Raw genomic sequence first — 27,915 nt, 5'->3', positions numbered from 1 at the left:
AAAATCTTTGTCCAAGCCATAATTCCAGCATATAGTTGGGAAAGGTAGAGAAGGGTTACGTTAGGGTCAGCCCAATATCAAATGAAAGGTACAGTAATCCAAGTATTTGAGTTGGTAGCAAGAGATAGCAAAAATATTTGCACAGGTAAGAAAACATAGACAGGAGAAGTAAAAACACATTCATATAAATAAAGATGACCAATTAAATTGGCCAAGATGGCCACTATAAAACAGCAGGTGTACTCTCAGGGTGAGCGCTGCTCTGCTGCATCTCTGCAGCATCTCTGCAGGTCATTTATGTTTTTGTGAGAAGAAAAAAATTGAAGTTGCGGGGCGGTGTTTAGCTCTGGAGGCTATGGTCCTCACTGCAGGCGACCCCGGTTAGAATCCCGCACCGAGCGGCCCTATCCTGCGTGTCATTCGCCCCCCTCTCTGCCTCCCATTTCCTGTCTCTCTCTCGACTCTCCTGTCCATTAAAGGCGAAAAAGCCCCAAAAAATATACTTATAAAAAAGAAAAAAAAAAAAATTAAAGTTGCACCGATTCTCATTGCGTAACAGTTCACCAAGATGCCCACTCTCGGCTTTAAGTTGCTAAAATTAGTTCTCAACTCAAGTGTGTTCATAATTAGGCCCAGAGTGGTGGTGGTGGGGTGGGGCGGGTCGTGTTGCCGATTTGTATTTATTTTCTTCAACTTTAATCTTCTTAACTTCTTGGTGCAAGATGAATAAAAACCTCCGCCTACACAATTAGTACTGCATGCTTTTGTAAGAGCATTGTTATTACGTTGAAACCTCCAAAATCTATTCTGAAAGTGAAGGATTACATGTAGGTTTCAAAACTCACTTGATAAAAAGGCAGTGAGAAATATTACCGATATTGGAAAGTGTTTGACTCATTTAGGACCAAATAAAATGACCATTTGTTGTCTTTTCCTTTTTAAGGCAATGTAATCAATGACTACCTCTAAAGGAATATGTGTAGACTTATGAAACCGTTACATATCCACGTTGGAATATGGAAAGATCTTTAAAAATGTGATATGAGACACTGAGGTCACATAACACAACAGTTTTCATTATTTAGACAGGGAAAGCTATTGAGAAGGTAACTAGCCTTTATCAGGCAAGAAGACCATTAGTGTGACATCAATTACTTCGCTAGTAATGAAGCATAGTAATCAACCTTGGTCTTTGTTTGCATGTAGATGGGGGGCGGGGGCGGAGGGGACACCGGATGGACAATTACTGAGTTGAATTACTTATCGGCACTGAACTGGAAATATATCAGATGTCTGCTACTTCACACTGTGTTTTTTCCTTTGAGTGACAAAGTGACGGACAAGGCAGCGCTCCTTGTGCCGCTCGCTAGCTCCGTGGTCACACAAGGCTAAGCTCTTTCTCCTCCCATTGCTCTTTGAAATCTACACCTGTCCTCCAAAAGCACCTCTTTAGGTGAGAGAGCGTTCGAGCCTCCTCACTTTGAAGCAGCGGAGCCAACGTGTGCTTTGTTAGAAGTGTGTCCGCCTCACCTAAAACATACTCTGTCACGATCAGAGTGCGTGGTTAGGATTAACAAACGTAAGCTCTCCTACACAGACCCCAGTGCGCAGGTGAAACTTCAGCCCACTTTGGTTACACTCATCAATAATTGACCAGTGTGCCCACTTCCTGATGACAGAAGTGCAGATTACTTCCCCTTCTTATTTAAGACATGTTTGTTTTTACATGGAAGCCTTCCCTTCATCACAGAATCCATTCATTTTCCTCATAGACCATAAACCATCAGACTCTATTATCTTGTATGCCTGAATTTCTATGGAGAATTTGCCATCCATTTGTGGTTCAGGATAAAACCCTGATTGATCGTAAGCAGACAAAGTCCATGATCCATGTGCAGTTTTAGCGCAGGGTCTTTAGCTACTACTGTTGGCTTGAGCTCGTCTCTAAAGGGAAAGCTCGACAGGGTCATGTTTGTGTCTACAGGATCGGATCCACTCGTCCACCTATAAGCCCTGCCTCTCATTTCTGTCACCTTCTCCATTCCTCCTCTTCACCTACTCAGTCCGTCTTGGCCCCTGGCAAACCTGCGTTAAGCAGCACACAGCAAGTCGGGCAAAGCCATTGGAGTGATAATCCTCTTAGTACTGTAGACTCATTGCTCATTTGTCAGTGTCCAAATAAAGCACGACCTTATGGGATTTACCAGGGAAGCGCTCATTCACTCCCTGACCTCCCACTGTGACTGGAAAGATCTGGGACGGAGGAAAACGGGCAGTGGATGAGTGTTTCATTAGAGGTGGGGCTAAGGCCCTTTGGAAATAATGGGGAACAGGATTTGGCTCAGCATTGCTGCTGTCTGCTCTCAGAATAGTTTCATGTTGACAAATGAGGGGCATGTTTTCCTGTCAGTTACCCGTTTACGCCACACCCACACTGGACAGATAGACTGCATGTACAGTAATGTGTAAACAGATAAATAAATAAAAACCCATAGCAACTGTCAGACAGTTTTAGCTACAGATATTAACTAAAAGTTGCAATTTGATGGCAAGTGATGATTATGTTAATATTAAAGTATTTTATATTTTTTCAGTTTGTGTCCAGTTTGTAGCCTCCTTACTATATTGGGACTTTCTAACTTTTCAAATTAAGAATCAAAAGAATAAAAGTTTTTGTTGCAAATAGCTACATTCTGTATATTTAAAGGGCAACTTCGGTTTTTTTCAACCTGGGCCCTGTTTTCCTATGTTTTTCTGTATATGTGAGTGATGGATAACACTTTTATTGAGGTGGCTCCAGTATTGAGCCCGGCAGGCAGCCTGCAGCCCAGCTAACGCTCTTACATGGGGCAAGTGGCTCCCGTCAAAGTTTGCGGTATAAACAGGCATTTTTTTCAAATTGACAGGCTCAGATAGTTACAATGAGTGTCCGACAACATACCAGACCCTGTGGTCGGCACGGCCTCGCTGAAATTGTCTGCCGCTGCGCTGGAATCTTGATTGAAACTCAATGTAGGCTACGGTATGGAAGCTCAGCGGCGCTGTTTTCAACTGGTTCAACTCGACCGCAGCAGGAGGGGTGTGTTTGATTTCAGCTCCGGGCCAGACCGCAAGATGCCGTTGATGCGCGGCTTGCTTGTGTGCCTGCGGGGGCGGGGCTCATTGGGGCTCATAGACTCCGCTCCGTTCAAACCTGGTGCTGAGTGTAAACACACCCCACCGGCACAGAGCGTAGAGAGAGAAGGAGACGGAGACGGAGAGCTGCAGCTACTGTAGCGAGCCGGGCTCTCCTTTGCTACAAAGGTGGCTGTTTAACCCGGATAGATCTTCATGGTAATTTATTATTTATGTTCAGAGTTTCATCCTAAAATCAGCTGTAAAAACGCGGATGTTACACTATTACAGCTGGCGGCACCTTTACTTTGCAGTGGATGTGGATCAGGACGGGGCGTTTGACCGGAGGGAGAGATACGTATCCCTGCGGCCGCCTCAACCCAAATTTTGGCCAGAAAAAACCCTGAATACGTTAATTTCTCCTTTCTAGTATGTTGTCGGACATTCATTGTAACTATCTGAGCCTGTCAGTTTGAAAAAAATGCTCGTTTACGGCGAACTTTGACGGGAGCCACTTGCCCCATGCAAGAGCATCAGCTGGGCTGCAGGCTGCCTGCCCGGCTCAATACTGGAGCCACCTCAAAAAAAATATTATCCATCACTCACATCTACAGAAAAACATATGAAAACAGGGCCCAGGTTGAAAAAAACCGAAGTTGCCCTTTAAGTGTATATACACATACACCTGTCAGTTCTGTTTGTACCAATCGCACGATTCAATTTCCAGTGCCTCAAACAAACAACATAGAAATTTGGTCTCCCAGAGCCTTTTATTGACTTTCCAATTTCATTTTATTTAATTTCATACAGTGTTGTCAACTCCCAAACTAAGAATGGTGCCACACCGCTCTACCTGGCTTGCCAGGAGGGCCATCTTGAGGTTGTCCAATACCTGGTCAAGGATTGTGGGGCGGATCCTAGCATCAGAGCCAATGATGGGATGACATCACTGCATGCTGCTTCCCAGATGGGCCACAACACCGTCATCGTTTGGCTGGTAAATAAGACAAATATGTGCCCTGATTTATTCTAAGATTGATGTCCTGTCCTCAGTGTGTTTTTATTGTATTTTAAATTAAATCTGATCAAACGTAGTGAACTCACAGATGTCTATGAACTAGCAAATGAATGCTGTGTAATCTAAATTAATCCATAAAATGTTATTGCAATTGATGTTATATAATGTTATATAATTAATATGAAAATTATGTTTCATTAAGACATGTTATGTCATGTTACATCATGATTTGACACTTCGTGTTTTTATGGGAAATTATAAACATTTAAGATATAACTTGTTGCATTTACTAATTCACCCTACATTTAAAATTGTGCAGAATTCCTACTTGTTGTTGAATCTGAATCTAACTTGTGTCATTACTCTTTCTCATTTAGATGAGTTTCACAGAGATCAGCCTGACAGACAAGGACGGCGACGGGGCCACAGCCATGCACTTTGCAGCCAGCCGGGGCCACGCGAAGGTGCTCAGCTGGCTGCTGCTGCACGGCGGAGAGATCGTCACTGACAGCTGGGGAGGGACTCCACTACATGACGCAGCAGAGAACGGTGAACTGGAGGTGTGTGTTTGTGTTATTCTTCTGAGTTAATGTAAGTGCGGAGAGTCAGACTACAATTGACAGTGACGTAAAATGCAGGTTAATAAAAGACATAGTATAGTTATAGTTATGTGAGAGCTTAATGAACGAATATCAACGTCATAGCAATACTGGGTTTCACCCAAAACCATGCGTTTTGAATAGAAGGCCTCTTGCTCATGGTTTTGTTGCCACTCCAACCTAATACTTTGAATAGGGTTTTGTTGTATCCACTCCTGGTCAGTGAGTTGTTTCAACACAAGCTCTTTGTATCAAATGTACAGGAAACCCTGGTTTTGTGTCACATATGTAGCGTTTCAGATTCAGCTCAAAGGAAATTGATCCCAAACTTTGACTTACAAGGTGTTAGCTCACATTTTCGACTAGAGAGAAAATTTTTAAGAAGCTAGCTAAAACACAAAGGTCACTCAGGCTGAGAACAACAGGCTTAGTCTGCTTTTCATCTGGCACTTGACTGAGGTTTTCAAAACTAGACGCTTTACACCATTTGCAAGTTCCTTCTCAATACACATGGCTATTTGAATGTTTTGCCAGTCATATTCTGGGTAAAAAAATGAAGTAGCTGTTGCCTATTACAGTAATTATTGTTAAAAATGACTCAAAAATGACTGTATTTCTGTGTAGTCTATGAATTAGATGGCCAGTAAAGAAGTTATTTAGCAATTAATATTTTTAGATTTAGAATTATGGTATTAAAAGACTATAAAACTATAACATTTTAATATAAATCTATTTTACACTGTATTGAAGTGATGATATACTGGCAGTGTTTCAGCTGTATGATATGATATGTTTGATGTGGTGTTCTTTGAAGACATGTCATCTTCATTTTATCAGTGCTTTCACATTACCTAAAGATTCCAAAGAAGAAATTACACTTATTTCAATAGATTGAAGGTATTTTTTTTTATCTCCTCTGTGTCATCTGCCTTTAGTGCTGTCAGATCCTTGTGGTCAATGGTGTGGACTTAGGCATCAGGGACCAGGACGGCTTCACAGCAGCAGACCTGGCTGAATACAACGGCCACTCCCAGTGTGCCAAGTATCTGCGCACTGTGGAGAACATGGTAAGAGACACAGTGATGCTCTGCATGCTTCACCGCATCCTGAACCCTGATAAGCACAATCAGAGATCTTTATCAGCAAAGATCACAGCATTTACACAAACATTTAATTCAACTTCTTACTACGATACTTGTTATTTAAAAACTGCAACCCTTTAGGTCAGTGGTTCCAGCCTTATGGGGACCTAAGACAAATCTGAGGGGGCACATAATTAAAGATTTATGTAAAGAAATTATGTAATTTAAGTCTGTCACACAAAACTTAAGAACTTAAAAAATAATAACAAATGTTCATAATTCAAACTATAACAGTGTAACTGTGCAGGTAGAGTCATTAGTAGAGTGACCTACTTTCAGGTGAAAAAGGTGGGAACCACTGCTTCAAACCTGGTGATGTCTCACTGATGTGTTTTGCTTTTCTTTCTTTCTTTTTTTACCACTAATTGGTCCTGTGGGAGTTTAACTCTCACACGTCAAATCAAGACAACATACAGTATTTATTCCAGACAGAGAACATTCACAGAGTACAGCATGTGAACTGCTGCCTTTGTTGTTTGTTCAACCGGTCCCGCAAATATCCGACGTCCACTTCATCCTGTTCTGCATGAAATTATGATTCAGTATATCAGCTATTCTGACAAAATGTTGCATGCCTGAACTGTCGTCAAAAATTTTGATCACTCCAATCCTAACTTGTTTTGCCCCTGAATTAAAGCACAACATTGGAAAACACAAGACTGTGACACTGCAGCAAGAAAATAGTTGTCGCTGAGCCAACATGTCCCTTGACTGACATCAGTTTTTCTCAGCTAATTACTAGAGCTATTAACACTTGACACACTGTGGCCTCCACAGCTTCAACCCACTTAAATCCCCAAGTGGTTGGAGGAATAATAACTCCTACACACTGAACTTTCTCTGGTGAGCAAGCAACAACCTCCATCACCACCATACACACCTCCCCCCTTGTATTCCACCCATAAGGGATTGCATTGTGGGAAAAGCAGAGGGCCCCAGAGCCTTTCTGATCAGCTGTGAGATGTTTCATTAGTGTGCAGTAATTAAACTCATAATGCTGTTCTCCTTATGGGGCTGGGAGGTAGAGGAATGGGAAATCATGAATGAAAAAGATAATTATATTAAAGATAATTCATTTTCCATCCACTGTAATGACACTGTATCCTTTCACCTAACTAAAAGAACCACCCATGTTTTTATTAGGAGCATTTAATTAAGATATAATAAATCAAATAACAGCTTTGTTGTTTTTGTTAGACAGTTGAACAGAATTGACGTAATAGCGCTTGTATTCATGAGCTGCATCCTCTGACAGAGTGTTGAGCACCGTGTTTTGTCCCGGGACCCCTCGACGGACCTCGAGTACAAGCAGCCGGACTCAGGCCTCTCGTCCCCAAACACCACCATGCCCCCTGCCAACCAGGTGGCCCACTTTGACATCAGTTCACCATCCAGCTCCCTGTCCAACTACGACTCAGCCAACTCCAGCCAGTCCAGCACTGGGGAGAAGAGGAGCAGCTTACCGATGTCTCGAGGCCCACCTGCTCAGCTCAACACTGTTGCACACACAGGTCAGAAACCTGACTGTTTTCAATCATTCAGCCGTAACTCCTGGACTACTGTTTCTGTTATAAGTTATAGCTGAGGGTGAAAACTTACAGCTATGTACTGAACTAGAGTTAACAACATGCACCAGTTTCCTGCTTGTTGTTCCAGGTCACAGGTGCATGATATAGTGGTGCTGCTCCCTAGTGGCCTGCATGCAGACATTTTATTATGATCGTCTGTGAATGTGCACCAAGAGAATGGGATCTTGTTCATTTACAATCAGCAGTTCACCGTGTTTATAAACCATGCAACTCAAATCTATATCAAACCTGCCTACATGGGCTCTGTCTCTGTCCCAGGCGCCTCGGAGACAGCCATTACGGATATGCAGGCCTACATGGACATGCTGAACCCAGACATCGGCTCTGACACGGCCAAGAAGAGCAACACACCGGCTGATGCCACATCCAAACCCCCGCCCCCACCACCTCCGCCGCCCCCACCACCGCCACCGCCACCAGCCTACCCGCCTCCGCCTCCACCGCAGTGTCCTCCAGTGCCCCCTCCACCCCCGGGCTACCCTGCTCCACATGCCCCTCAGGAGCCGTCGTCAGCCGAGTTCCTGAAGGTGAAAAGCAACTTGCGGCACGTGGAGAGCAAGAAGAGGGTAAGAGCAGTGTTAATCTCTGAAGAATTCCCTCAGTCATTTTATATCGCTGTCATTGTTGGTGCATGCATAACAAATGGGTGCTCTGTGCTGTAATATTAACAAATACTACTTATTTTACTTATTTGTAGTATAAAGACAAGTACTTTGCATATTTTAGTTCATTAAAAAATGTAGATATCCATAACTATCACATGATGGAACAATCCCAAACAAGCAGAGGGAGCAGGATGTTTGGGATAAATCATTCCTTGTGTAAACTCAGTTGGGCTGCCTGTTGCTCTTGTGTAACAATGCCCACAATGGCATTATTGTGCGAGTACGAGGTAACAAGGTTAAAAAAGATGCTCATTAATGAGACAGGCCGTTGGGTTGACACGCACAATGGTTGTTATGATGGGCTTGATCTTAATTTTACTAATTAATCTGGCCTCAGATCACTCAGAATGTGCTTACAGAGCTGACGAGGAGGAGCAATTAAAAGCGACAACAATGGTTTCAGTGCTGCAAAGTGAGTGCTGTGGTAAAGGCCATGAAAAGTGGTTTTGAAATTGTAATTGTAATTGAATTGTTGCCGAGTCGTCCAGGGAGTGTATGATAGATGACCAATCTGAGGGATCACTTTCACTTCATGCAGAATTTATTTCTTGAGCGTTACCATGTCCTGACTATTTGGTCATTTAAACAAAGTTGCTTCAGCTTAAACCACGCACCATAAAAAAATATAGGTGTGATGAGATAGAGATGTGAGAGATATATATTTTGGATAAATACTTTATATATTTTCAGCATGGTATGGTATTGGCAAAGTAGCTGTGAAGTCTAAATCCACTATAGTGAAAGCCTTGTAAGTGTTGGAACACTTCATTTTAAAACCTGAAGTGTAGTAAGAAAAAGAAATGTGGGAGCTGCAGAATCAGCTCATTTACAGGAAAAGTCACACATGTCTAGACAGATAGATGGAGGCTGTATGTAAGGATCAGCTATGCATTAGACAGAAAGTCCAAAAGGCACCATTCATGTCTCCAGGCTGAGCTCTCTCGTCTCTGTGCATACACGCATGCGCCATCGGCCGAGTGGGGGAGAGTTTTTAGCAATTGCCGCCCCCCTCTCCTCTCTATACCCAGGTGACCAGCCCCGGGCACACACTCATTAACAATTGAACAGCACACACACACAATTAAGATAAGCATGCATCATATACATTGGGAAAAACAATCTACCTTGAGCACCATAGTAACAAAGAACAATAACCTCCATCCAGAGACACAGAGCTTTGCTTGTGATTCTTTGAGATTTCTGCCGTTTGTCTCATCTCATTTGTCTGAATTTGCCTCAACTGAGGTCAAACGTCATGCATAGCAGGCTTTATGTGTCATGTACTTTGTAACATATTTTATTATTCTTTAGACCTACTCCAGACCTTTTCACTATAACTAGTGGTCAAAATGTATCCTTCATGCTGCTAATTCAAGGCACTAGAATATTCTAATAATCCTAAATCCTGAGAGATTTGAGTGCAGCCAGCCACAGTGAGCTGACCAGCACCAGAGACTTTGAGTTTTGCATAAGAGGCACTGGACAGGGTTGGGGAGTGGTTGGTCTACGGAGTGGTGGTGACATCATTGCCAGTGCTGTGGACTGTCCAATAGGTTATTGATGAGGCCTGTGGGTAAAGTGAGAGGGCAGGTAGAGTGACAGATGTAGCGCTGAGCGGAGACGTGGTGACACTGTGGATCTGGTGACAGCTACTCTCTGTGCTTTGCTGAGCTTTGTGGATAAGGCTGAAGGAGCGCCGCAGGAGAGGATTTTTAACGCTAAGGTAAGATGTTCAGAGGAGCGAGAGAAAAGCTTTGTGTTCATCGGTCCCCTAAAAGTGATGCCAGGTCAAACACTGGGAAAGCAAACGTATTCAATGTTGCTTTGCATACGTAGGCTTCAGGTTGTGGAGCTGCTTGAGCTGCTGAATGGTTGGACAGTGAATGTCTCACATCTGTTTCATTATGTTTTACTCACAAGTTTCCTCTTGTTTTCTATTTTACTGGTTGTTGTCAGGCATGCATGTAAGTTTAGAGTCATCACATGTTGCACAAACAGCTTCCCTGTATATTTGTTCCTATGGTTGTTGTTTTTTTTGCAAAACCACATTAAAATGTTACTGAACAATGTTAAACAGCAACCAGGCTAAACAGCCGTCCACAATGCACACAAAAAAACATTAGACTGTAAAAACAAATATATAACAATGACATTATGTTGACAGACAGGTCCTTATAATGGGAAGAATGGCTTCCTGTCTGTCTGTGTATGTGTGTATATGTCTGTGGGGGAGGGGAGGGTGCAAATACAATGCTTTGTACATTTCCTATTCTTCGCCCACCTCCCTGGAGGATGACAATCAAACCATCTGTAGCGCTCCCCTGCTCACATTACCCTCCCACCTGATGAGCGCTCAGGGACCATTTCTTTGAAGGCAGACATGAGTCAACAGATCTAAACAGGCTTACAAGAACTCAGAACATGACACCACAAAGGAAGAGAGGTCAGGGGTCAGTTGTCAATTATTTCCACTTATATTAACACCAGACATCTGCTTGACATCTGAGGCTTTGGATTTCGTGAGAAGTCATGGCGACGGCAAGCACTGAAATGTAAATCAATCCCAGTTTGATTTGACAGGCAAAGTAACATCTTTTTTTTTCTGTCATGTCCAAGGTTGACATTTTTGGAGGTTAATTTTTGATAATATACAGTAAAAAGGGGATTTAAGTGTTTAAATGTATTTAACACTTATATTTTTTAGTTATATTTATACACTTGTTTTTCTTTACAATTTTTTGTAATATGCATGGCTGGAAAAAAGCAAAAAATGAATTTTTGATAAAGTTGATTTTGGAGAGTACCCAATGCAAATATGAGACTTTTTGCATGAGGGAAATGTTGTCACAGATTGGTTAGAAAAGCCACAATATCACACAATATCACTGCTCAAAATGCAAGGTGAGATTGTTCCCTTTTAATATCCCATTACTTAACCATAACCATAACATTAGTTTGATAGGCTACTGCCTTTACAGCTGCAGGTCGAGATGGATGTCAGTGCTAAAAGAGAGAGTGCTCAACTAGAGAGGCCAAGCTAGTGACCTCTGACCCTGCTCTGTGGGCTAAAGGATACTCTTACACTGAACTCAAAGCTGCATGTGAATTCTTATGTTCTGTGGTCCTGTGGGCCTTACATGAAACATGCTGATATTTCACTTGCACTGAATAAGGCCTTGTTCTGTTATTTAAATAAAGCTGCTTTGGTCGCATGGGACAGCTAATCTGGCCTCAAAACCTCCTATAGATTTTACTGTGTGTTGTGCTACAAGTGACAGGTTCACTCCACAAGCAGAGATTATCCTCATAAATCCATTTCCCTCTGTGTTTTGAGTTGTTGTTTTTTACAGCAACATGTATTGTGTTGTTCAAATACACAATTATTGTTATCAAATAATAATTTATCACTTTCATTTTATTTGACTTTTTAGGAATAGATACAAGAATAATTTATACAAAATTCCAGATATCCTGTTTTTCATCCCGTTTTCTGTAGTTAAAAGAAATGTACTACCTTGTAATTTGTAGATAATTTTACTCTGCTCTGGAAATAAAAATAATTTGCACTGGTGATTAATTTACTGATCATTATTTTCATGAAATACAAGAACAATACAAAACAGACACCAAGGAAGGTGACAGTTTACAGCTGGTTGATTAAATAATCAGATTTGGTTGATTATTTCAGGGATATTTAACCAATACATGTAATATACAAATTAAGGAAAACCGATAGGTGAAACCAAAGCCTTTTCTGACTATTCATATTTCTTAAAATAAAAAATAAAAAAACATCTCTTCCGCAGCTCAGTGCTGGTGAGAACCACGAGGCACTGCGACGTGTGGATTCGAACAGGAGGTCGAGGAGCTTCAGCAAGCAGCCCAGCACTGGGGACTACTACAAGAACCTGGGCAGTGAGTCGGCCGAGCCCCGCGGGAGCAAAGGCATGGCACCCAATGAGGAGGTAAGACCTTCAGATCTCTGCTGTTTGTTGTAACAGTAGTTCAATGGCACATCACACACACATACCGAAATTGTGTTTATTAAACACATGGATATACGATCATGATCTGGTTTGTTTTTGCTGTCTTGTGCTCATCCTAATCTTAAATCTCCCTTTATGTAATAAAATACATCTCAAGATTAAATCACTCCCTTGCAATGCTGTAAGATGTTCAGTGTTGGACAGTGACTTGTGAAGTGGGGTCTGTATGTCTTTATAGTCACTTAGAACACACCAACAAGTGCTGACCTGATCACTGAAAGGGAAGTGACACAAGTTGTGAATGGTTTTATTGGGAAGTACACATATTGAGATATCATGATTTACGTCTCTGTCAGAGGACGTGTACTGCAATTAATTCATGTCTATCGTGTTATTAAGAAGCAAAAAATTATGATGATGTTACATGTAACGTTGTTGTCTAACATTCACTAGGTTACTTTACAAACTTGGGTTAGGGTTAGGATCTGGTTAGTGGGTTGAGACTAATAAAATTAAAGTTTGTTTTACGTTTGGTTTTTAATTATCACATCTTAAAATCAATTATAACAAAGACAGTGCAATTGCAATGGATACTGGAATATGGTTTGTAAAGGGTTAATATACCGGCGTGCCCTTGATTGTGCTGCAGATAAGGTTTGGCTTGGTGACGGCATATTGGCATTAGGTTACCAAACTGCCTGCACCATTTGCCTGTGCATTATGCCACTCATCATGTTGCATAATGTGTCCTCTGGAGCTTTTGTTTGCCACCTGATGCAAACTGGCCCCTCATTTCCATTGCCTCTCCAGTCTCCACCCTGTTGTGTAAACTTACAATGGGACAAACGCAGGACAATCCAAGACAACACAGCATGTTGTAGGAAGTCTCCAATGACCAGATGAGAATAACCCTAAATGTTGTATTTTTTTATGGCCAAGGATCTGCTGTATAAATCGACGTATGACACAAACAAATCTGTAAGACCAGTTTGAACTAATTTGGGTAAAGATGTAAAAGCTTCCTTTAACCTTGACATTTAGGTATTACATTACAACCCATTTTTCCAAAGTAATCGATCAGCACAAATGGTGCGATAACCCAGATTTCTTTATGTTTATTTTTGGCAATAAAATTTCACAAATAAAATGTACTGCAACTTGTTATTTTGATTTTGCTATAATTGAGATGATGCTGAATTGTAAACATTTACAAAATAGAGAACCGGCCATCCTCCACTTCAAACATTAGCCTTAATATATGCTAAATACTTAATCTTTTAGGTTTTGTTGCTTAATATTGGCATTTAATTAACTTTGTCTGGGTAGGTTCTTAGAATCACTCTGTCACTTCTCAAATTGTGCCTTGATGTCTTGCTGAGCTGCCACTGGTTGCTCCATATTTAATGTGCAACACACATCTAAAATGTTAGATTACAAGCAAAAATACTTTTGCTTTTGTTCCTGCCAAGAAATATTCATTAGGGGAAATTTCTGAGACGTTTGGTTAAAACACTTGTTGGCTGCCACATGCCCGCACAGGCATCTGAATGAAGAGCCCCTGTGAGACTCTCGCCATTGTCCCAGGAGATTATATTCTCATGGGTATCAGGGGTGGGGGTGTTCCATCTGATATGGAGTATAATCCACATTTAGCCAATTAAAGCCTCAGTGGGGCCCCTCCTGGTCTCAGAGCCTTCCTACCAGATGGACCGGCTAATCAGAGAAAGCAACGGCACGTGCTGTCAAGACCCATCTGGACATGTCAGCCCCCCCCCCCAATCCCCCAATCCCCCAAACCCCCAGCCTCTCAAACCCCAACTCTCTTGGGGGTTTTAAAGAGTAAAGAGGGCAACAATGGCAAGCACGCGTCTGAAGAAAAAAGGAGGGGTGGGTCGAGTTAAATGTCACGGTCCATTAAGCAGAGTTATGGCACACTTTCAGAGCGTGTCTGACGCGTGCATGCGGGGGGGGGGGGGGGTTAAAGCACTATCACTTGCAGTGGCAGATGGCTTCTTCCCACTGTTTAGCCTCAGTTTTCCCCAAGAGATTAGGTCATGTTAACTCCATTATTAGCAACACAGTATTATGTTTTATGACTTGATTAGAGATGGCAGGAAGCAAAAGCAATGCAGTTCTACGTAGGCTGCACACATCTGTCACTGTCCGCAGTCTGTGTGCAAGAACTCACTGCTTGTTCAGCCCAGCAGGAGTTTCAACTGGCATGCCAGTGCAGGCAGGGAGAACAAAGCCACTGTCACCGCTGATTTACGAAATGTTTTCTATTTGTTACATAAAACAATTAGTCAAGTTGAAAAGGCAAATGTGTTAAATGTTCGATAGGTTAATACATTTTTGGTTTTTGTCATTTTCATGTTATAGGAATATACAGTTTGGCAAGTGGAAGGTAAAAATTCAATAATCAATGAGTCAGGAGCATCGACCCAAAATGATGAGACATTGATGCATATTATAATTTGTAAGATGTGCCTTTATTTTGAAATTCTCCTAGCACATCTGAGTAATGATGAGATATGGATAGAATTAAGGTCCAAGGTCGATGTTAAAACTGTAAACTCAACCAATCTGAATGTGGGTCTCTATAATGAACAGGAGGCCTATTCTTCTTTTTTTTTTTTTTTTTAACATACAGTACATTTTTTCATTTAAATGGTGGAGCTCAGAAATTAAAATGGCATATGATATTTCAGTTGCTTTTTGTGATTTGATATAATTGAAAGTAATTTTTTTTAATCAGCAGTTGATATCGTCTCATATCAATCACTGGTCCCTGAATCGAATCAAACTGAAATCGTATCAGGGTCGGCACATGTTAACGGGAATAAAATCTAACTCCGTCATGTCCCTCCCCCTCTTCTATGACCAGGGCTCCGTGTTATTGGAGGAGCCTACCGACAACTCCGCCCATAGCTCCGAGAATGGCACCGCGGAGGAATCCGTCCCACCCCCGCCGCCACCACCTCCACCCCCTCCTCCCCTAAGCGACCCAATGCCAACACCCCCTCCCCCGCCCCCTCTGCCCCCGGACACACCAACCACCCAGCATAACGTCATGTCTTACACTCCCACCAACCAGAGACGCCCATCCTCCTCTTCAGGAAGTGAGTCCTCCTTGACATTTCTCCTCTTGTTTTCTCCAGCTTTTCATTTACTCTGAAAATTTCCCTTCATTTTATACTTTTCTTTGGAGCCAAATATCTGTTCAGAGTTCCTAAATACACTTGTATACACATGTTTTCTGAAGGATTGTTTGCTCACACACCACTGTAAAATTATTCCTAGAAAGCAGAGTCCGTTGCATGATGTGCAGAATGTAATCCCTCAGCAGATGAGTTGAGTCTGACCCCAGCATCCTAAATAGCAGATTATAAATTAATGACGCTGGGCTACGATTACCCTGAGAACTGGTTTAGTGTTCAGCCATTTCCTTAAGTGCTCGTTGCCCTGGGTACTGCTGTCTGCCAGTGTACATGCTGCCCCAGTAACTATGTAATATTGGGAGTTTTTAAAACATGTCTGAGGTTCCGAGTAAGCTTGAAAATGCATGAGGATCAACTACAAGACTAAAGTTATTAAAGAAATAACATATTTGGAAGCAAAACTTAGTCCAGGGTTCAGTACGCCTGAACATGCAATTGGTGCTCGAACATAGAATAATAATAACAGTAACATTACGACACATGACTCTGACAATAACTATTGTACTGGGGTTCTACTTTTTTTTTGTGACTGTCTCCTCATTATCCCTCAAGTATACACTCCTGTTCAAATATTCTCCTTCTTCTTTTCACCTGCTGCATTTCCACCTGTCTCGCTTTTTGTTTGTTTTTCATTTGTTTGTGCCGCCCTGGCCTGTCCTCACCGCTGCTCCATCAAGTGGGGGAGATCTTTGCCTCTCAAGCAGAGGGAGGGGCACTAAGACCAATGAGGAGTAAGTACAGACAGTAGTTAAATCCCTTCATTACACATAGCATTAGGGCTCCATGATAGATCTTTGGCCTTTCCTGATAACATTTTAAACTCATGGGGCGTCCCAGCGACTCACCTGGTAGAGTGTGTACCATGTAGGCTTAGTCCTAACTGCACAGAGCCATGGCTTTGAATCTGACCCTTTTCTGGTTTTCATCCTTCATCTTTCTCTCTCCCTCCCACAGACTTTCCCTCCTTTTTCACTATCATGTCTAAAAAAAAATCCAACCTGTGTATCCAGCTTATCAAAGAAACAAATTGGTGTTCTAAATAATCAGTGTCCAAGAATGAAACAAATCACATGTATTTCAAAATAAGATTCCTCAAAACTGTAAATCAGTTTAATTGCAGCATGTTTATGAATGTGCTATTAAAAAGCAGTAGCATTGGGGAAGAAAGAGGAGAAGAGAGAGAGAGAGGAAATAAAAAAAGGTGGTGGTGTACAGAGATATCTCTCCTCTTTCTTCCCCATTAAATTCATGTATATTTATTGTATACGATTACTTACCATATAATTCCTTGTTTTTTGTATGCATTTGTTTTATGTTATCTTATGTTTCGCTGGGTTTTTTATACTCTTTTTCCCCTCTCACTTTTACTTTATACAAACTGAAAAGGGTATTGGTAACTATGATTAATTTGACTGTGTCATATTATCATCTTTGACTCACTGTGCCAATAAAAGTTTAAACGACAAAAAAAGAAGAAAAAAGCAGTAGCATTTTCCCTTTAACATTAAATTATAAACTAGTAAAACAGCCACAGCGGGTGCAGACACATGTCCAAGATGCCTCAGTTCTGGGTCCTAAACAGTGACATCAATTAAGCTGTTAAATTATGAAATGTTTCGTTTAATTTCGTTTATAGGCACTTTAAAATCTATGCATTTTATTTGCACACCTTTTTCACTAAACATCCAATTGTCTGACCTGTTTATGTTCCACCTGCTGCCTAATGGCAGGATGGCAATAAAACACTTAGGAGAAGTGTTTGTTCATTAATGGCATGATTTGTGCTAAAACGTTAATCAGGCAACAAGCAGGCAGTTAGGTCATAAAATCACACATCTGAGAGCTCAAGATGAGTTTACGGCTCAGACAGCCATTGACATAAAAGCAATAAAACAGGTGTCTGAGTGAGGATGCTCCTGCAGCACTGTAGACGGTTTGAAGTTCTCTATTGTTTCCTATTGATCAGAGGGAAGGAGATTGTACTTTTTATATTGTACAGTCATCTTTAACTTAGGTGCTAATGAGCAATGTGTGCTCACTAATGATATCATTTGTCAGATGGCATTAACTGTGTGGTTAAAGAGGCAGTTAGGTGGTCATAAAATGAAAAGCCACCAAAACATCTAAAAGCTCAATGGATGGAAGTTCCCTGTTGTTTTACACCGACAGGATAGAGAGGATCCTACTTTTATAACACAGGACACACCTCTAGTTGGTGCACTTTGTAACAGCACAGAACTGAGGAGACAATGCAGCTTGATTGTTCTTCACTTTTCTAACCCGCAGCAGCAAACCTTGCTGTGAGATTTCCATCGTAAGAGGCTATTTGTCAAATGACCTGTCACTGCCCCGCCCTCCTTTTTCACATACTCTGGCCAACTCCACACCCCTAGCCTAAACAGAATTAAACTCACACGCATACATAACCTCTATTACACACAAATAGGTAGGTGTATTCAAACATTGCACCAACTTCAGTCCAGTGTAATTTAGCTGCATATAACACATCTGACTTTGGATAATCTACTGTTGAGGAGTGCAAATGCTTGTTAAGGCTATGGGTGAAGGTAGGCTATTTATATTGCCAAAATTATTTTATTTTTTGTGACTGATCTAGTTGCATTTTCAGAATATTGCTCTAAGAATTATATTTTTGCTAAGAAGAAATATTAATTTAATCCACAAACAATTCTTTGACAACAGTTTTGAGTGTGAGGAAAAGTGCGTATTGTCTAAGGCTTCTATACGGATGGAGATCATTAGTCTTTCTTTCTCTCTATCTCTTTGTAATCCAGTAAATGTGAGGTGAGACTGTATGAATGCGTGTATGAGTGAACCAGGTTTGTTGTGGAGAGGATTGGTCCGGGACACTGGACTAATGAGCTAGGGACTGGAGGCTGTGTGTGTGTCTGTGGGGGTGGGTATGTGTGTGTGTGTGTGTGTGTGTGTGTGTCGCCTGACCACAGTGTGCGTGTGTACATGTGTGTTAATTCCTAGCCAGCTTGCCAATGGCTCGCTGTCACTTCCAGTTACTGGTGATTCCTTTAGATTTACCCCAACTGTGATGATGGGTTTTTAATAGAAAGCTGCTATCTCCTCCCTGAGAGAGAGACACAGAGAAAGAGAGAGCAAGTGAGAGTGAGGAGGGGTGGCAGGCTAGCGGAGCTCTGTGTCCAGCTAGACCGCACTGTGGTGGCCTCATCAGGGAACCTTTTTACAAGAGGACACTTTCTCCGTTGCCCAAGTAGAAAATGAGTGACCAATGAGGGACTGAGGAAACGTATTTCATTGGAGGTTTACTTTTACTGCAACAGGTGAGATAGCAGCTCTTTATGTGTTTAGGCCACAATATGTGAAATTTAAATGTATCAATATTTGTACGTTACATAATGCTGTTTGAAAGTTTGCTTGCTAAATCAAGTCTGGATTTTGCTGTTTGAATATACTACATTTCATCTTGTATCACTATCTTGAAATTAGTATTTAAAAATGTGGCCTCACATGTAAGCAGTGCTTTGATGGCTTTAGCTTTTCAGTGATGTCTGTCCTGTGAAAATAAAGTTCCCTTGTAGTGGTATTACCAGTAGAGGTCATGGTTATAATCTGCCTGAATTTGCTGCATGGTTCACTATAAGAAGATTAGGCTCCAAAGATGAATGTATACATTTTACCATCGACCCACTTTTTTTTCTTTCTTTTTTTTAAAGATGAAAGTTCAGCTCAGTATGTTAACATGGGCTGACACTTCTTTCTCTGGGTTCGCTATAGTGAAATAATTGCTCCTCCCCATTTTGATTAATCCATAAACTGTCAAAAGCCATTAAGTAGAGAAAAGGTAAACAAGAGTTAGAGGAATCTATCCATCTATGAGAGGCAGTGGCTGAGGACACCGTAGTGACTCCCATCACTGTCCAAATTGTTCAGGTCAGCATTGTTACCTGCCTGATCGAATAAAATATTCAACACTGAAATGCCATCCAACCCCTCTCTCACCCCCTCTTCTCCAGTGTATCTCTCTCACTCTCTCTGTTTCTCGTTCCCTCTATCCCGTCGTCCTTCTACCCGGTTTCACTTTTCTGCTCTGTCCCTTTGTCTGCAGGCACAAAATCTTTCAACATGATGTCCCCCACTGGTGACAACTCCGAGCTGCTTGCAGAGATCAAAGCAGGAAAGAGCCTCAAGCCCACACCTCACACTAAAGGCTACACAACCGTGTACTCCAGCACTGGACCCACAGGCAACAATGTAGGTCTTTGGTCACCTATACTGATGATGCATTAATAGAAAATTGTAAATTAATCAGCAAGATATAAAACAAAGATTGCAACAAGGATCTCTTGGAAAAGTAGTTTACAATCTCAGAGAAGCCTCTGCATGTGAAATTTAATTTCCATGTTCTCCTATATCCTATCCTCTACAGGGAAATACTACATCACCACCAGAGACCCGCGCATCTAGCCCACCAGCCAAACCACCATCCCCTCCAACATCCAATACCTCTGTCACCTCACCACCCGCCACACCAAGTCCCAGCCCCAGTCCCACCGGCTCTGGACCCGCCAGGACCATGTCGACCTCTGCAAGCTACGAGCAAATGCCCTCTAACTTGGTCATCAATGGGAACGGTGGAGGTGGCACAGCGGGAGCAGAGTCTGGAAGGAAGACTAGCCTCACAGATGTGGAGGCGCTAGTGCCCACTCACGATGAACAGGGAAAAGCAATACCTGAATGGAAGAGGCAGGTGATGGTGCGAAAGCTTCAGGTCAAGATACAAGAGGAGGAGGAGCACAAGCGTAAGGTAGGCATCATTTTACAAGGCTGTACAAAGGTCCAGAGGTTTTGTCTTGTCTTAGCTATCCCCATTGGTGGTTTTGAGCATTTAAAAAGTTCTTTAAACTTGATAATATAATATATGGCTTAATTTTCCAGTAATTGAACACCACAAAGGGGATAGCTGGTGCTTGCTTGAGTGTGGATTTTTGTGATTTTGACAAAGAGGTTGTATGAATGTGTTTTCAGTATTCATGCATGGCATAGATTTTGCTCACAAATTTTGGCTTGTTAGTTGAGTGGAGTCAAAACTACAAGTTCACAGGTTTATTTGACATATAAGGATAAGGATTTTGTGCAGTCAAGTTACGGGGTTAGGGGCTCATCCTCAGAACAAATGACCCAGGCAAAGTTACCTCTAAACTTTACTTGTGAATGTCATTCTCTGGCATCTACGTCTTGATGAGTTGTAACTACAGTGTGTGATACTATTACATGCATGTAGACATGGTATAAATTAGTAATTCATACAGCAGCAATCTGAACACTTGTTAGTTCTGAGTAATTCATGCAGGACTTGTGTTTGATTTGCAATCAAGGATTGAAATCTTATACTAAATGATCCAGTAGATAGGAATTTCTTTCCAGTGTTCTATTGTGACTGTAGTATGATGTTACAGTGGCATCATTAGTCTAACTGACAGTTTGGCCTAAAAGTGTTAGACTGACGATGAAATTTTATTAATATATTTCTCCCTGTGAATAATATAATTGAAAACAAATGTATTAGTACTTGCATGAGCAGCAATGGACCTAGGTAACCCTTAATCAAGACTGTTTTTTGTGCATCTTTATGCATGTTCTTTCCCCATATTGAGAGTCTTTGTTATTAGCCACAGACGTTTTGGACTGCAGTGAATTGAATACTTGGCTACACTGCCCATCACAGCATTAACACACTTGACTATTCACAGTGTGAGCTGGCATTTGATGGAGTTTTGCAGCTTCAAGTTGTTACATGCTGATTCAGTGGTGTGATGCCAGGCCCATTCACACTACAGGTCATCCAATAATAATAAAAATAGCAATAATTAGAATACTAACAACAACTGCAGAACACTTCAGTGAAAGTTTTAAATGTTGCATGTAAAATGTACATAAAGTGAAAAAAAAAGTTTTCCTTTTTTGGCAAGGAGATCATGACCTCTTAAAGAGTAACACCACATGCAGTTCCTTACTCAGGAAACCTTTGCAGCACTGACCACTCAGGGTTGACAGTTTCAACTCTGTTGCACCCTTGACCACTCCCACTGTGGTTTCTCTTCACTGTTGGGTGTGGGCTGAAGTGTGTCTGGTGCCAGTACCCAACAGTGATGTAACACTGCAACATTACACCACACATGAAATGCAGCAAAATTATTCATTAATAATCCAACAGCTGGATATCAGTACAAGCAGAATTCTCAGTATTTGTGTAGTCACTATACACGAACTAACAGAATAAATTCAAAAACTCTAAAAAGAAATTAGAAAGACAACCTGTAAAGGAATTCAATTAATATAGAAATGCAGATGTAAAAGTGCTGGTCAGTGTCAAAGGCCTAAAAGCTTATCACACACACATCAAACTTTTATCAATATTGGTTGAATTGATATTTGCCAATTAATTTAAGAAAAGCACAGCTTTCCCTTTCTTTGACTCAAAAGTAAAGGATGAAGTTTTGTGCTTTTGATGAGGCAGTGCCATTGCACCACTAAATCCATGTAAAACGTGTGTGTCGAGATGGATTTGCACTGAAACGTGTATTCACACCAGGAAGTTCAAGCTGAAGGAATCCCTCCCTCCTTCCCCTTTTTCTTGTCCTCTGGTCTCCTCTGACCTCTATTTTAGTTTGCGGCAAGTGGGCACTACCAGCCTCAGGAATGGCACTACTCCCATGTCCACAATGCCATTTTGGGCCCATTTGGGGAACTAATGACAGAAGAAGATCTAAACCGTATTGAGAAGCAAATTGAGAACCTGCAGGTCATGCACAAGGTGTCAGAAGTCGAGAAGGAGCTGGAAGAACTAGAGCATCAACTTCACCAACTCCTTCCAGTTTCTGCTGCCCTCGGTCAAGGCCATTTCTCAGTTAATCCCAAGCAGGTACATGGCCAAGCTGAAGATCTTCCAGCCTGGTGCAGCAAGATTTCTACCCTACTCAAGAGTATGGCTATTCTTCTTGCAACCCTTGGGGGGAAAGAGATAGATATCTTGGATCTTATATGTCCTGGATATTCTCAGGAAGATGCAAGGACTTTGAGTACAGTTCAGCCTGAAACATCAGCAGGCAGTGGCTTTATTGGAAGGTCTCAGTCCTTCTCAACAAGAGAGGATGTCGAGAAGGAAATAAAGCAGTGTGGAGTTTCAGTGAAGAACCTCAAGGCCAATTATGAAATTCAGAGTCACCCACAATCTGCAGACAACAAAATAAACAGGGTATACAAACGTAAGAGGTCACTCCCTGTGGTAAGTGGGTCTAGTTACCATCCAGAGACAATTCAGGAGGACACTTTCTGCTCCTCTGCTACAGTCCCACAGTCCAATACCAATGGAGGTTTACCTTCAGTAGAAGAATCAGTCTTACCACTTGTTGAGGAACAAGTTATTGTTGCATCTCGTGCTCCTGTGACGTTTGCATCTCCAGAGATAATGGCTCCAACTAACATTGAACAGTTCAACCAGGTCCTCTCTGCTGACCCCGTTTTAAATAGTGATCAACTTACAAGGAGCTTGGAGGTGCAGACAGATCTTAGCTATGTCCAGGAGTGCATTGAAATGAGGAAAGAGAGAATCGTTTTCCTGTTCCTTGAACACTGGCGGAAGTACACTATCTCTGAATCCTATCGGACTAAATATTCAGGCAGGAGAGGAAATCATTTACATGTTGGCTGGGAGGACTACAACCAATTTAGTGCACAGATTGGTGAGGAGATACAGAATGAAGATGACAAACTTCTCCTTTTCATGAAGTCAAAGCAGGTAGTAGGAAATCTGATTGGCCACTGGAGGACAATCATGAGTCAAGTACCCACACGTCAGATCCGCAGGTTGAGTCGAACCCAGATGATCTACTGGCCAGAGCACTTCTTGCCGCACATCAATGGGTCCCCTGTGAGCTATGACAGCCTAACTCTTGATCTTTTTATGCTTGGATACTTCCAGTTGCTAGAAATGAGCATGTCTCGCAATGAGCGCAAGTTCCGCCACCTTTTGTGCTATGAGATGTTTGACCGCCTTGGTAGCCATAAATGGGAGCACATAAGGCAGTTTCACAGAGAAGTTATGGAGGAGATTGAGAGGGGGAAGCGAGACTGGGCAGATGGTTTTGAAGAGATAAAGCTGAGGTGTTTTGGGGACTCTCGTGAGGGTGGCGGTGTAATGACGGCCTCCCTACATTCCATGTCACCTGACATGTCCATCAACCCAATGCAGGAATCACTCCCTCCCCCACCTTCACATCCACCACCTCCTCCTCCACCCACCCATCCTGCACCCCCACCTCCAAATGCACTTTCTCCTCCACCTGCATCACCACCACAACCTTACCCCCCAACCTCACAATCACACGTTTCATCATCATCTTCATCATCTCCTGCAACCCAGGATGGTAGATTGGATAATGGCCAGTGTCCAGATAAGACAACCCTGAAGAACTCATTGGAGGACAATGCTCAGGGCCATGTACAAACCAATGAGCAGACCTCATCAAATGAGGCTGTGGTTTCTAATGGGAAAAGCTCGGAGCAGGACCAAATACAGAGCTTGGCAACTGAAACTGTACAACACACTGATGCAACAGCAAAAGCTGAGACTTTACAAGCCACAACAAAAAGCTCAGGACTAGATCCAGTGAAAGATATTCCACCTGTTACTGTTAAAGTCATTGAAGAACCTCATGTTGATAAACCTCCACCAAGAGATGAACCTAATGAAGACTCGATCAGCCTGATCTATGAGCTGAAAGAGTTTAGCAATGAAGAAATTATCAGATACATTGACCGGAGCTTTGCTTTTTGGAAAGAAAAGGAAGCTGAGCTTTTTGATATTTAACAGCAGTACCCCACTAAAATCCCAGTTCACCTGGACCACTAAAGATGAAAGGGCAGGATCAGGGAAACTGAGCTGCACCGTGAAGAAAGGGGGAAACTAATCTGGTGTGTAAGTGTTTAGGTCACATAAGGGACTTAACTGCAGCAAAGCATAGAGCATCCACTTAGCTGTGCTGACTTTATCATTTGCGTAAGTGGACGAAAAGAAAGCATGTGATGTCAAAGAGACACACATTTGCTGCAAGCATTTCATGTTGAATTGTGTTGAACCATGAGTTTTTTGGAGCTAGTTTGATTGATTGCCATTGTACACTGCTTCTGGGAAAACAAGCTTTTAAAGAAAAAGATTTGCCATAAAAGTTGTAGTGTATTGTGTTTTTGTCTTTGTAATGAAGGACACAGATGGTTAAACTCTGCACACTTGGTTTCTGTTGAGTAATTCAAGGCGAGGGAGTCACTTTACAGGTGAAATCAATACCTGATCAAACATTTGATAGAATGCAATGCAACTAGGTACTCAGATGGTTTTTAAGAGTTTAAGCAGGTGTGGACAGTAACAAAGTGCATTGACTTGTACTCTACTTTGTACTCTTTGGATTATCTGTAATTTACTTTTCGTTTTGTTTTTGTATTTTTATTTTATTCTATGACTACATTTCTAAAGTGAGGAATTAATTTTCATGTATTTATTTTAGCAGAGCATACACTGTGTTGATTATCATCACAGTCATTACCACCGCCACTGCCAGTCGTGCTGTGCTAATGCATGTCTGAACAGCTCAGTTTGAAATTGCCAGTGCCCAGTGTTGGTTACTAGGTTTAAATGAGGCAGGGGATGCTTCAAGTCAATGTTTAAAGTTTTTAAATTAAATTTCCCTTTGCTTGCTGTGTTAAACATGATCAAAATTAATCAATACTTATTAACTAATACAATACATATTAATTTATTGACCAGCTTTGGAAAGCATGTTGAGGTATCAAATCAGATAAACAGCTTGTACTGGCTATTATTTTGTTAATTAAATTGTGTTTTTATGGTCATTTCTATCAGCTTTGTATCATATTCTACAAGCTTTTTGTATGTTCTTAAGTGAGTCAGTGCTTCAGTCACTTCAGAGTCATTAGATTTTCTAAATGTGGAACTATACAACAATGTGCTGCTGACAGAAAAAAAGATTGAATACTTAGGTATTTTTTCAGTCAAGTACTGCAGTACCTAAACTCGAGCAAAAATGTGACTGAAAAACTTTTACTTGTATCAGAGTGTTTTACCAGAGGTGAAGGTTACTTAGTGGGTAACAGTGGTCTTTGATTTTGTTTTGACAACGTGTGCCTTTCAGTATACATTAGAAAGACTAGCAGTACGGTAAGTGCAAGGCATTCTGTTACTTTCATCTTTGGTAATACAGAACTTGCAAAACTGCAAAATTATGACAGCAAGTGTGGAGGTGTTGATGTTATAATCTAAATTAAGAGTTTGTAGTTTTTTCATGGAGGTATGCCCCATTGTTTTGTAACTATTTATAATTATTGAATGCTTTTGGGAGACTTGCATTTCCTTTATTAATTGATTTTTATGTTGCTGTTAAAAATAAAATTTGTGGACATTTTTGTGATTATAAAAACATTTCAGTACTTCACTACACAATTCTCTGTTAGAGAATAATCTATAGATACATCTTAATTGACATATTTGGTATACATTCTAATTGATATATATTCTCAATGAGAATTCAAATAATCACTCTTATATTTGTACCAATGAAAAGGCCCACTGTCTGTCACTGACCTGTTGAATGTGTCATCCTTCACTGTGAAGAACCACACTGACTGTACTAATAGTGCATTCTCTGTAACATCAAGATTACCTTGAAATAACCCTCTTAGCACCACCTGCTGTCATGCTATCTGTGGCTTACAGGAGCCATAAGGAGGTTACAGTGAGTCTCGATCAACTCGCAGCTCAAAGAGGAGGGCAGTCAGCTGGTAAACTTAAAGACACATATATAGATTTGTATTCATGTACAGTATTTGTGACATACTTAAATGAAACAGCCCAGTTAAAAGTGTGAGGTTAATAACACAGTAACGTGCAGTCAACATGCTAAGTCAAAGTAAAGAAGAGCAAATGAAATGAAATTTATACTTTGCAGTTCTCTGCTCAAGGCAACAGGATGCGTCCAGAGTTACAGGTGTTGCTTTATACAGTTACCTATGCAAAAAAGAAAAAATGGCAGTGCGCTACAGTTTATAGTTCAATAATTTCCATCCTGGCAGGATGTCAAACAAAGAAACACGAGAGAATTCGGTCAATATTCAAAATAAAACACCGCGATTGGCGAATACGAGAGGCCAATGTGTGTGCGTTTGTAGTTTATTTGTGTTTATTTATCTAAACAGAGAGCGAGAGAGATGAACACACACACACACTATTGATAGATTTTGTGATGACTGCTCAAAGTGGGAATGTTAGTGTGAAACATAACACTACACATTGTTGTTTTCATTAAAAAACATTTGCACAAAGCAAGGCTATCCACTTTTCCATGTTGATAAGGGTATTAAAATGATCATTCAAGGGACATTTAGAATAGATGACACGTACCAAAAGCAAAAGCCAATACCTTTAAGCAAAACTTCAACAATCAAAGGCCCGTAATTTTTTCCCCCCCATTCATTCCAGCTGTGTTGGTCCAGCAACTCTTTGCCTGTTATTTTTATCAGCACAACTTTTTTTTCAGTACTTTGTAGTTGTCAGGTATTTGACTGGAAACATGGTTCAATTTTAAGTTGATAGTAGCTGTGGGTTTCAGAAATAAAAACTGTGTGGTGCCCCAACCTGTAAACTTGACATCACAAGAAAGTCACAGGTCTGATTCTTGTGTGAAGTCCATTCACTAATGCAGCAGTTGTGTGAACTGAGACTTTTGACTCTGAGGCACAGCCGTGACATTTCTAAGTCTAGTGGTTGACAACATCACTGGTTGATTATTACCGTGGGTGCATGAAGCTTGTTTTTTAATACAAATGGTTTGTAGCATCAAGCAAGTAACCATTAGTTTAACAGCACAGAGTAGTAGACAGTCTACTACTCTGTGCTGTTAAACTAATGGTTACTTGGTAAAGTTAATAATTTCACTTGATGTGGCCGTGAATAAATTAATTCCGATGTGTCGCCTGTTATATTTCAGTGTTGCCCAAACGCAAATCTTGAATAAGTCTCCGCTGTTTTCACATTAAAAAAGGTCTTTGTTTATGAGATTTGCTTGCTACAGCACCTAAAAAAACCCTCACTGTAACCTATCCAGCCTCGCTTCCAATAAAACACACACTCGCGTTATAATTGCGATCAGTGAAATATATAACAATATAAAACACAATTTAAAATGACAGTTGATGTTGCTCTAGTTTATATGGATAAAGCTTCATATTTAAAAGTAGCGCAAGAGCTGTCAGAAAAATTTAAAGCAGCCTCCTCTCTTGTCATATTTGCAGCAACACTGTTGCTTCAGGCTGATCGTGCTTTTTTTTAATATCGCTCATACTCTCTCCATTAAAACAATTGCACTCGTCTTGGCTGAAATCAGCCCGTTGTGGATCCATTTCGTGCGGAAGTAGAATAATATGACGTCAAACGCCCCCTTTTATGTGAACGCGCGCAGAGCACAAAGCCGTCACAGTACCGTTTAGCTCTGATTGCGGACTTGAGGGTTTGTTGAGCT

The 27,915-nt window shown here is 41.2% G+C and overlaps 2 protein-coding genes across 2 annotated transcripts in view; both read left to right on the top strand.

The window, feature by feature from the left end:
* espn (espin) overlaps window positions 1-27,915 on the top strand; it is a gene marked incomplete at both ends in the record, with an annotated part of 39,802 nt that overhangs the window by 5,757 nt on the left and 6,130 nt on the right. Inside the window, 10 exons of the mRNA XM_083975831.1 lie at window positions 3,925-4,111; window positions 4,510-4,692; window positions 5,667-5,798; window positions 7,129-7,384; window positions 7,721-8,028; window positions 11,934-12,092; window positions 14,998-15,232; window positions 16,009-16,062; window positions 19,431-19,576; window positions 19,752-20,129. Of these exons, the coding sequence (XP_083831957.1) occupies window positions 3,925-4,111; window positions 4,510-4,692; window positions 5,667-5,798; window positions 7,129-7,384; window positions 7,721-8,028; window positions 11,934-12,092; window positions 14,998-15,232; window positions 16,009-16,062; window positions 19,431-19,576; window positions 19,752-20,129 (2,038 nt within the window). The remainder of the gene's footprint in view (window positions 1-3,924; window positions 4,112-4,509; window positions 4,693-5,666; window positions 5,799-7,128; window positions 7,385-7,720; window positions 8,029-11,933; window positions 12,093-14,997; window positions 15,233-16,008; window positions 16,063-19,430; window positions 19,577-19,751; window positions 20,130-27,915) is intronic.
* On the top strand, window positions 22,794-24,194 carry LOC310988872 (uncharacterized protein; the record flags this gene model as incomplete). The annotated part of the gene is made up of 1 exon (XM_083975676.1): window positions 22,794-24,194. One exon carries the CDS (start codon window positions 22,794-22,796, stop codon window positions 24,192-24,194), a length of 1,401 nt encoding a protein of 466 aa, XP_083831802.1.

This window comes from Trachurus trachurus, assembly GCF_905171665.1.
Source record: "Trachurus trachurus genome assembly, chromosome: 7".
NCBI classification, from domain to species: Eukaryota; Metazoa; Chordata; class Actinopteri; order Carangiformes; family Carangidae; genus Trachurus; species Trachurus trachurus.
This window is presented reverse-complemented; position numbering and strand designations above follow the sequence as displayed.